We start from the raw sequence: 11,595 nt of genomic DNA on the forward strand, positions 1-11,595 counted from the left end.
AATCCCTTTAAATGTAAAATTTCCTTATGTTTATTTAATCTTCTCGAGAAAGATTTAAATATTTTCTTCATGACATGTACATTTATTTTACCCTATCTTAGTGCCTCATTACAACCAACTTGGCAATAAGCGCTCCAGTGCTTTGTTAAAAATTGCATTCAGCATATCATAAGATTGTAAAATATGCAGCTGAATTTCTCAAGACAATGAATTATAACAAAGTCCAAAAGTTGTATGACCATCAACCTGTATAGTATTGCCAAAAAAAAAAAAAAAACCAAAAACAAAAACCCTCATATCTACATATAATTCAAACATAAACTTTGTGGTGAGAAGGTATAAAATAAATACAGTATTTTTCAACTCTATTTAAATGCTGCCTAGATGATTAGATGAAAACGATTAATATTACTAACAGAAAGAGTTAAACTATATTTAAGAATATTTTCCAAGTAGTTAGAATAATTTTGCAAAACAAAGATAATAAGCAAGAGCCTATACCAAAACATTTCTCCTGTAGTGTAATGTAATTGTTAATGTGAGGTATAATCTGTAAGCGATTAATACAAATATAAATAGGTGTAAGCCACTACCAAATCACAGTCTGGTGAAAAGCTTCTCAGTTAATATAGTTTGGTGGGGAGGGATGGTAAGGAATAGGAGAAGGGAACCACAGGGCAGATTTCCAGTGGGAATATCATTTACGTGCCTTATCATTATCATCACTTAGTATATAACAATTCATTGCTGCAGAAAGGTAAATCCTTTCAAAGTGTGCTGGTCTAGAATATACTTTATATAGCACAGTAAGATTAAGTACTGCTAATACTTCATTTGCATTTATATTTTGATATACACATTTATGTAGATAAAAACTACAACCAGAACTTTAAGACTTTTATCTCACTTTTGAAAACTCAACTGTTAAGGTTGAACTATGTACTACAGAATGTGCTAAAAAATCTAAACTTGGTAAAACTAAAGGAAAAGATTACTATTTCTTTAATAAATGGCTTGTGTGAAACCTCAAGCTCACTCATCTCTTTATTGATGGGTTTATATGATGAGGATTGTGATCCAATGATTGTTTAGCAGCAATTTTACCAAACTGTAAATTCTTTTATTAACAGGCATTATAAACAGATAATACTAATCTTATTTAAAAACCATTGAGTGCCACACTGGTGAATATACAGTTCATGAATAACTTAAAAAGTATTTCCCATTTTAAAAGGCAATACACAGCATACAAAAAAACCTATACTAAACAAAGAAGCTATAATATGAATACATGATTGAAGTGTTTAAAATGATATATATACAGTACATAATTAATGTTAATTATGTGATCAGTACATTTTTCTTTTTTGATTCCCTTCATGCTTCACTTTCCCCAGAAACTGAATTCTGAACTTCCTCTTCTAAAATTGGTACAATCAGGTTATCCTTGGACATCAAATTATATTTCATCACAAATTTAGTAAACCGATGACATAAAAATGTTTCATTCTGTAAAGAGGAAGAAAAAGATGTTATTTTCATTTACTATACAAAATCAAAAGTCATTATAATATCAACATAGATTATTCTGATAATGCTATCAAGACAATTAATGAAATATACTTACTTCATATTCATCAAATATCTGCCGGTGATGAAAATAAGCATGTGAAAATATTCTGTAAATCCTACGGCATACTGATCCTAGTTTTGCTACAGATGATTCCTTTATACTAACCCTAGAAATAGAAATCATAGATTAATAAAGCTAATCAGATCTCAGGAACAATGTAATCCAATCTTCTCAATAAGGGTGGAAGCTGACAGCTACGGAAAATAAGTGACCAGTTCAAGTCACAGTACTAGTAAGAGGTAAGGGTAGAACTAGAACCCCCACCATTTACTTTTGGGGCAGTGTTCTTTCTACCTATCCACAGCAACTGAATTAAAGTCAGTATTACTGTTTTAAACTTTGTTAAAGTTTAATACAATTAAAATGAATCTTTGACAAATTAAAACTTACTAAAACATCCATTTATGACACCAATACTTTGTCCACTTGAGGTGATCAAAACTAAAAGGGACTGTTTTACTCTACAGAACTAGATCCTTTTTGAGAAATAAAAATTGCATGTTTCTGATATCCTTTTTTAAAAAAAGTGCCTCAGGATACTAAGCAAAAAAGTATTTTTTATACATTTTTATTTTTTTATTTTTTTTTTAAGATTTATTTTTTTATTTATACAAGCACTGGGTACAGTCAGAAGCACAGGAGGGTGAGAGAATTCACCAGAGCCAGAGAGAGGAGCAGAACAGCAGTGACAAAGTACACTGCTGAGGGGAGCAGCGGGGGGCAGGAGAGGTCTGCATGCCATGTGGGACCCTTGCCTAGCGGCCAGGGATCGAACCGGTGCTGTAGAGGCTGTGGGCAGCTTTGCAGCCCAGTGCTCAACCGCTGCGCCACCGGGGAGGCCCTATACATTTTTTTTTTTTTAAAGAGGCACGTATTTTATTTATTTATTTATTTGTTTGTTTGTTTATACATGCACTGGGTACAGTCAGAAGCGTGGGAGGGTGAGAGAATTCACCAGAGCCAGAGCAGGGAGCAGAACAGGCAGAAGGACCGAAGGACACTGCTGAGGGGAGCAGCGGGCGGCAGGAGAGGTCTGCGCGCCATGTGGGACCCTCCTCCGGTGGGCGGGGAGCAGCCGGGGATCGAACCGGCGCCGCAGAGGCTGCAGGGAGCTTCACAACCCAGCGCTCAACCACTGCGCCACCGGGGAGGCCCCCTATACATTTTTATATGCGCTCTTTGGAGTTAATGATATTCAGGAAAGAAAAGTTTCCAAATCAATCCACCTGGTAACAAATATCTTATTAGAATAAAAAGGTCAGTCACAAACCTCACCCAAAAAACATTACAACATGCAGTCTTCTTCCCACATTAAAAATATGTAGACAAGGACAAGGAAACCTTCAAAAATAAGTCCAATTTAGGAAAGCCTGTGTTCTAGGCGTGCTGTCTTTTAAAAAAAACATTGACCTTAACTATCATCACAGAGATTCAAGTAAGCAAATTTGTAAACATTCCAACTTAAGGTGAAAAGGAGAGGCTTGGAGAACAGCAAACAGCAGCCAGCACTACACTTGACTGAACTGACCTGTGTACTTTGGGAGCCAACTTCTGTTACTTTTAATCTAACTAACCTAATTTCAAAACCTGCGTAAGTTCTGAACAAGCCAAATATAAAACAGCTAAAAAAACAGAAAAGTTTAAAGAATATAAAGCATTAACCAGAATATTCTATTACATTAAATCCTAAAAGTTTTAAGACCTTGTTTAAGAGTTTTGTTTACCTGCTGGGAAAATATTTATTGCTATTCAGAAGACATGCAGCACCATCAAGTGTGTGTCTAGTATAGTCTATAGCAGGACACTATAAAAGAAAGGATAAAAAAATGCATCAACAAAGAGCTCCTCTTAGATTAGGCCTATTAATATACAGGTACCTTCCACCCCCATCCAAAAGCAGACTGTTCCTTTGGCATGATATCCTAGGTTATTTTTTGGGTCTGACAACTAACAATGTACTTAGAAGAAAACCTTTTGAAAAAGACGGGAAGAACCAAATACCTAAATCTAACCAATAAATGAAGAACCAAAACTACAACAAAAAAAGAAAGAAGGAACTGAGGATAGTCAGTTTGCAGAGTATGGCTTCTTCCCAGATCTTAAAATGCTGCAAAGATAAGAAAATTCTTCAAATACAAGCAGTCCAACTTAGGAATGTCTGCTCTTTTAGCCATGCTGTCTAAGAGGAGTCTGGTTCTATCACAGAGATTCAGGCAAGATGGTATAATTCAAGTGAAAATAATGCAGCATCTTTACTATTTACCCAAATGAAACTAGCCTTCCTAATTCAGTTTCCTAGTTGCAGTTATCATTGTATTCACAATACCATACAGCCAGTTTTAGCAAATTATGAAATTGCCACATGGATTTTTCCCCAGATATAAAACAATACACAATCTTAATATTACTTCTATTTATTAACACAAAAAAGTAACACCCTGAATGAAGTCTTCCTTCCAAATAAGTACTAACTGAGAGTACTTTGGAGAATTACCCTTTTTAAACAAAAGAACAATATTGATTTTGTGGCCAGAGTCACTTGTCTTTAAGCCATAGTATCCCCAACTCAATATAATGACAATATGAATGTCTTTAATTCTATAGAACTGGCATAACCAATTATTTTCAACAAAGCAGTGGCAAGGGAAAGTAATTACTACAGATTAAAAGAAAATGCAACACACAGTTTGAACAGTTATAAAGGAAACTTTTGAGATAACTGAAAAAAACTCAGTATGTACTGGGTACCAGATAATATGAAGGAATTATTTTAAAAAAAAAAAAAATTCTAAAGACATTTGCCACTCTCTTTTTCTTTTCTTTTTTTTTTTTAAAGATTTATTTACAACAGCTGGGGTGTAGACCAGAGGTGCAAGGGGTGTGAGAGGATTCACCAGAGACAGAGTGGGGAGAACAGGTGGATTGACTGAAATGCACAGCTGAGGGGAGCAGCAGGTGGGACAGGAGAGGTCTGCTGTGCCATGTGGATTAGCTCCCTGACTGGGATCGAACTCATGCTGCAGTGGCTACCAATAGCTTCATAGTGCTGAGACTTAATCCCACCAAAGAGGCCCAACATTTGCTACTTTCTATACATTTACTTATTCTGAACAAAAACTAAATACTAAATAATGAGAAAAATAAATAACTTTAAATTCGGACCAATTATGGAAAGGAAAATCGTTATGATGCATTTATAAGATAGTAATGAAATGTAAAGAAAAAATATTCACCTATAAACTTTAAAAGCTCAAAAGTAACATTTCTACTTAACTGACCAAACATCAGCTAGTAATCACCAACAGTTATTCCGATCAAAAGAAGTAAGGGAATCAAACTTAAACAGGTATAATCAAACTTAAACAGGTATAAACAAACTTAAACAGCTCATCAATTATACATTAAGTATCAGGACAATGGTGACATGTTATTTGTGATAGTCAGTGAACCGTAAAGCAAATTCTAGTCCATACAACCACCCAATAATGAAAAATGACTCTAATCTAAGGAATCCTAAAATAGTACTATGAAAATAAACTTGCTGCAGTATCTATAAACCAAATAGCAAAATAAACAATGAACTAAAAACCCTAAAAATTGTCTACTATTGTCTTGGAAAGATTTAGGTTATGATGATTTTATTAGTCATTCTATTTTGTGAATTCTCACCTCTTTTGGAGTTTTATGAGCTGCACAAAGAAAAATCCATTGTTCAGTTGCTGTCATCTGAGTGCATGTATCTGGATGGCATTCACTCTGTTAAAAAGTAGTATTTTTTAATAAGTAAGGTAATAATGAAAAAGCTCATCATTTGGGTTGGAACATTTCCATGCAAAACACTAGCAGAAAATACACTTTTTAGATTAGTCTTTATAAAACACATTAAGTTACAAAAATGGGGGAAAAAAATCAGAAGTTTACACTGTAACTTAAAGAAAACATTACCTGAAGTTTAACAGCAAGTCCATTTAGTTCAAGACAGAATTGCCTGAAAATAGATATATAAATGAAAAGTGTTATCGCAGTCTATTTTAGAATATTAACTATAAAGGGAATCTCACCACCACCACCACCCTTCCTTCCTCATTCACATTATCAACACCAATTGTATTGATACAGCACACTTCTTGCAAAGACCTATATGTCAAAACACAAAACCAAAAACTAACAATTCTAATAATATGCATTATCAGAATTATTAAGTTGATTACTCTTATATGCTGGAATTGGTACAATTTTTCTGGGAAGTAATTTGAAATATTCCCCAAGAAGCTTAGGAAATATAATATTTAAAATAAGTCATTGTCCTGGGCCTCCCTGATGGCGCAGCAGTTGAGCGCTGGGTTGCGAAGCTGCTCGCAGCCTCTGCAGTGCCAGTTCGATCCTCGGCCACAGGGCAAGGGTCCCACATGGTGCGCAGACCTCTCCTGCCGCCTGCTGCTCCCCTCAACAGTGTACTTCGTTGTACCGCTCCTCTCAGCAGTGTATTTCTGGTAAATTCTTTCACCCTCCTGGAGGAGGTACTGACTGTACCCAGTACTTATATAAATAAATCTTTAAAAAAAAAAAGTAATTGTCCTAAGAATATATTCTAACAAAATAATCAGAACTGCATGCAGACATGTAAAGATGGTCACAAAAAACAAGATATACATACAAGAAATTTTTGAAGCATTCTAAATGATTAATAATTTAGAGTAGTAAAATGTTGGTATAAACATAAAAATACAAAGTACATATGCCTATATTCACTGTAAGATTCTAGTTATGTAAAAAAAAAAGTATATATTTATCTATATCCAAACAGTACACAGAAAAAAAGACTAGATGTTTTATACATTTTCCAGGTATTGTTCTGATTAAAACAATATGCTCCTCATAAAAATTTCAAAAAAACAAGTATAAAATGTATAAGACAAAAATCCTCCATAATCCCACCACCTCCTTCTAAAAGGTAATTACCATTTACATGAAATTTTGATTTTCTATGGACAGCTTAAAATATATTGGGATCATATCATACATAATTTTCTGACTTGCTTTTGTCCCTTAACAGAGCTTGAGTATTTTAACTCAGTCCTCACCCTCTCCCTCCACACACACTGTTTATTTTTTGTTTATTTTTTTATTTATTTATGCATACAAGAACTGGGGTACAGGCAAGAGGTGTCGGGGGGTAAGAGGATTCACCAGAAGCAGACTGGGGAATAGAGCGGCAGACTGAAACACACAGCTGAGGGGAACAGCGGGTGAGTCAGGAGAGGTCTGCTGAGCTATGTGGGTAGCTCCCTGGCAAGGGATTGAACTTATGCGGCAGCGGCTGATTGCTTCATAGGTTGCATCTTACCCCCTTGCACCACCAGGGAGGCCCTATTTATTTATTTTTGTGAAGAACTGGGGTGTAGGTCAGAGGTGTGGTGGTGAGAGGATTCCCCAGAGACAGAGTGGAGAGCAGAACAGGAAGATTTACTGAAATACACTGCTAAGGGGAACAGCAGGCGAGATAGGAGAGTTCTGCTGCACAATACGTCAGTTAGCTCCCTGGCCAGGGATCAAACTCAGGCCTGATCAGTGATAGTGCTGAGACGTAACCCCTAGGCCACGAGGGAGGCACCCTGTTGAGCATTTTTTTCATGATATACTTCCCTTCTAAAATTGCCAGACTGAGAATTATAAAACCTAGAACATGGGGCCTCCCCGGTGGCGCAGCGGTTGAGCGCTGGGTTGCGAAGCTGCCCGCGGCCTCTGCGGCACAGGTTCGATCCCCGGCTGCTCCCCAGCCACCAGAGGAGGGTCCCACATGGCGCGCAGACCTCTCCTGCCGCCGGCTGCTCCCCTCAGCAGTGTGCTTCGGTCCTTCTGCCTGCTCTGCTCCCCGCTCTGGCTCTGGTGAATTCTCTCACCCTCCCGCGTTTCTGACTGTACCCAGTGCATGTATAAACAAACAAATAAATAAATAAATAAAATACGTGCCTCTTAAAAAAAAAAAAAAAAAAAAAAACCTAGAACAATGCCTGGAACATAGTAAAATTCAATAAATGTTCTTTAGGAAAAAAAAAAAAGGAATGGATGAAATTACATGAAATTCTGATCATATTTAGACAGACCTGTTATTTGACATGCAAAAGCAATTAATTCCCTATGTCACAAAGATATTTATTCTACAGCTGTCAAAATACTAAATGTGGTCTCTAAAAATCTTATCAAAGTAGAAGATCACTACTATACTTATCCACTGAACAAATAAAAACACTTTAGCTCCCTAAAAATACAAAGGTAAAACCTACATAACAAAAGTAAGAGCCCAATGAGGGGGGGAGGGGGACCACATGTATACATTTGAAACAAAATAGGTATAAAAAAACTGTATTTACTTAAAGTTCATTATGATAGAAGAAAGCAAATAAAAAGGGTTAATTTTCAGTTGTCTGTATTTCCTGTCCAGATGACTAATAATGGCTGTTCTTAGGTTACAAAACTAAGACTATTTCTAAATCACATCCCCCTCTACTGCTCCATATCACACTGTATGCTGTGTATTTTTGAGTTGTTTCCCAGGAAGTGATGATAAGCAAGTCTGTCCTCTAATCCAACTTGCTCTTGGCTAACAGCAAAATTAAGCTGATTTGGGAGTGTTATGGGTACAATCTATAATAGTGCTAATGCAACAGCTTTAAGTTAATTCAATATAGGGCTAACAACACAAGTGTGCAACTGAAGAGATTAGCCAGAGCTGAAACCCAGCCTATACCAAACCATGTATCCTGACATGGAATTGCATCCACTGAAGAGGGGCATCTTTTCCCAATCACAAATGTTCAGTATGGGCTAATAGGAGATTTGACTTTAATCAGGATCCAATTTGCATTAAAATCATAATATTATCAGTTATATTAACCTATAACAACAGCAATTATTTAGTAACATCATAAGGAACAAAGGTAAATTTAGATGGAAAATACTCAGTACACTGAAAATACTACATGAATCAGTTACTTTTCTGTTTTAGTTAATTAATAAGATCTGTTATTGGAAAGCCAGCCTCTTCTTTATGGTCTGTTATCATACCAAGCCCCTCTCCCTTAAACAACACCCAAAGAGAGACTTCTTTTTGTTTTCTCACAAAATTCACAGAAGTAATTAGGGAAGAAATAAGGAAACATTTATTGACCATCTACTGTGGTCCAAAGTCTGTGCCAGGATCTTTACATCCACCAATTCACTGATATTATTAGAACCATATCTGATTTATGGAAGAGAAACAGAAGGATCAGAAAGATTGGGTGATGAGCTCAATGACACACAGTAGAGTGTAGCACAGCTGGAGTGCAAACCCAGGGTTGATCTGACTCTAAAGGCATATATAGGGCCTCCCTGGTGGTGCAAGGAGTTAGAACGCAGCTCTATGAAGCTACCCATATCCACTGCAGCATGAGTTTGATCCCCGACCAGAGAGGTGACACACATGACGCAGCAGATTTCTCCTGACTCGCCCGCTGCTCCCCTCAGCAGTGTATTTCAGTCAGTCTGCCTGTTCTGTTCCCCATTCTGTCTCTGGTGAATCCTCTAACCACCCACACCTCTGGCCTGTACCCCAGTTCTTGTATGCATAAATATTTTTTTTTAAAAAATGAATCTTTAAAAAGTTATTAAAAAAATAAAAATGCAAGCGGAGAGGGGAAAAAAATAAAATAAAAAGGGGAAAATATCCTCATACTTTCCATTATCATATATTAACATATATTTTTAAAAAATTCAAACAAGTGGTTAAGTGACTTCAAAGAAACTCCTAGAATACAAAGAAGTCTTAGTATCCTGAAAGAGCTGAAATGTTATGACATTATGTCTTAGGAATATATAGACAGGCCCGCAGCACCAAAAAAAAAAGTGCTTTGTTTAAAAGTTGAGGAAGTCATCACAGGAAATGTGATCTAATTTATTCAGGAAAAGCCATTATTCTACTCCACTTACTACTGAAAAAGCAACGTAAAAGCCAACAACATATATCTCATACTGCATTTGCTATTATGTAATCTATCAACTCATCAGTTCCCATTTACATTAAAAAATTTGTACCTTCAAGAAACATCTAGTAGCTTCAGGATATATTTGCTTCTAAAGTTAACTCTATGTACTAGTCATCAATTTCTCATTCAAAAGATACTATGAAGAGCTCCAAAATCCCTTATTTCAGGATTATAATCTCTATTTACCAAAGGGAAGAGTGGAAGCTCACGATAGTTAATGGGTAACTAACTCATCACCTACCAGGGCTACATTGGAACCTGGTGTTGATCCTCTCTAACAATATAGCTATTCATGAGTGGGTAAATGGAAATAATACATTAATGATTAAGGATTAAAGAAAACTCTTCTTTAAAAGATAACAAAGCCCAAATTCATAAAGGTAGAAAACAATCAATAAAGAACAAAATTGAAAATTTTTTTAAGTTAAAAAGACAAAAGCTTTAGATTTGGCTCTTTGGTCTGTGGTTACAAATTTTATTTATGATTCATAATTGTTTATTAACATTATAGGCTATTTTTAACAGAAGTACTATTACAATTTTGATATAAGGACCTACCTCAAATGTTCATACTTCCATACACCTTCATCCTGGCCTTCAGGTGGTTCAAGAATTTTGTCAATATTGGAACAATCTGCTCTTATGTTCTGTTGAATATACTATAAACAAAGACAATATAATAACTCCTAAGGTTCAACTTCAAGGTTACACACAAAATAGGAAACGAAGTATAGAATCATAATCAGTAACTCAGAAGAAAGGGGGTAATCCTTAGCTATTCTTCTCCAATTCAACTTTTCTGGGATAGTCTACTACAATAATGCACATAAAGTATTTACCAGGATTAGACCTGAGAGAGATACTATAAATCATTAGTTTCATATCAACATAAAATAGTGTAAATAAAATGATTATGTAGAACATATGAACACATTAATATGAATCAGCTAGAGCAATCAGAATAAAACAATAACAATTCTTTAATAAAGCTATATAACATGCTTAACAAGTGAACTTATATAATTAATAATTTGTTACAAGTGGAGTGAGAAATTACCAATATTTAACTAATCTAGATTCTTTTCTAATGACAGTTAATAAAACACATAAAAAAAAAAAATGGCCTCCCTGGTGGCACAAGTGTTTAAGCACCACACTAGGAAGCAATCCGCAGCCTCTGTAGCACAAGTTCAATCCCTGGCAGGCCAGGGAGCAACCCACATGGCGAGGCAGACCTCTCCTGTCTCGCCTGCAGCTCCCCTCAGCAGTGTATTTCAGTCAGTCTGCCTGTTCTGTACCCCACTCTGTCTTTGCTGAATCCTTTCATGCCCTGCATCTCTGACCTGAACCCCAGCTCTTGTGTGCTCTTTTTTAAGATAAATAAATCTTAAAAAATAAAAAATTAAAAAAAAAACAGCAATCCTTAACTTAGAAGTAAATCAATGTCATTTTGGTTTCTGAACTGTGTCTACCATATAACATTTCAGGGTATCTATCTATCTATCTATCTATCTATCTATTTTTTTAAATTTTTTTACATCATTGTTCATTTTATACAAGATCTGGTGTGTAGGCCAAAGATGTAGGGAGTGAGAGGATTCACCAGAGAGAGTGGGGAGCAGAACAGGCAGATCTAATGAAATACACTGCTGAGGGGAGCAGTGGGTAAGACAGGAGAGGTCTGCTGGGCCACGTGGGCCACCTCCCTGGCCGGGGATTGAACTTGTGCTGCAGTGGCTGCTGCTAGCTTGATAGTGCTGAGACTTAAGCCCTTGTGCCACCAGGGAGGCCGCCCATTTCAGGGTTTCTAGCAGTATATACTCACTTCCCAGACCTTTCAAATCTCCTTAACACAAGAATATATTATGCCAGATTTTAGATTATGTCAAAAAGAAACCATGAAATTTTGTCTTTTTTAAAAAAAAGATTTTATTT

The 11,595-nt window shown here is 36.1% G+C and overlaps 1 protein-coding gene across 1 annotated transcript; it reads right to left on the reverse strand.

The window, feature by feature from the left end:
- Positions 1 to 1,098: 1,098 nt before the first annotated feature.
- On the reverse strand, positions 1,099 to 10,488 carry LOC119255171 (MOB-like protein phocein). Its single transcript, XM_037522126.2, has 6 exons — positions 10,219 to 10,488; positions 5,579 to 5,621; positions 5,303 to 5,389; positions 3,358 to 3,437; positions 1,628 to 1,739; positions 1,099 to 1,509 (listed from the first exon to the last, which is right to left on the reverse strand). The coding sequence occupies exons 3-6, from the start codon at positions 5,357 to 5,359 to the stop codon at positions 1,378 to 1,380; spliced, it is 381 nt and encodes a 126-aa protein (XP_037378023.2). The 5' UTR covers positions 5,360 to 5,389; positions 5,579 to 5,621; positions 10,219 to 10,488; the 3' UTR covers positions 1,099 to 1,377.
- Positions 10,489 to 11,595: the final 1,107 nt, after the last annotated feature.

This window comes from Talpa occidentalis, unplaced genomic scaffold (assembly GCF_014898055.3).
Source record: "Talpa occidentalis isolate TD23 unplaced genomic scaffold, MPIMG_talOcc4v2.1 talOcc4.3, whole genome shotgun sequence".
Classification (NCBI taxonomy): Eukaryota; Metazoa; Chordata; class Mammalia; order Eulipotyphla; family Talpidae; genus Talpa; species Talpa occidentalis.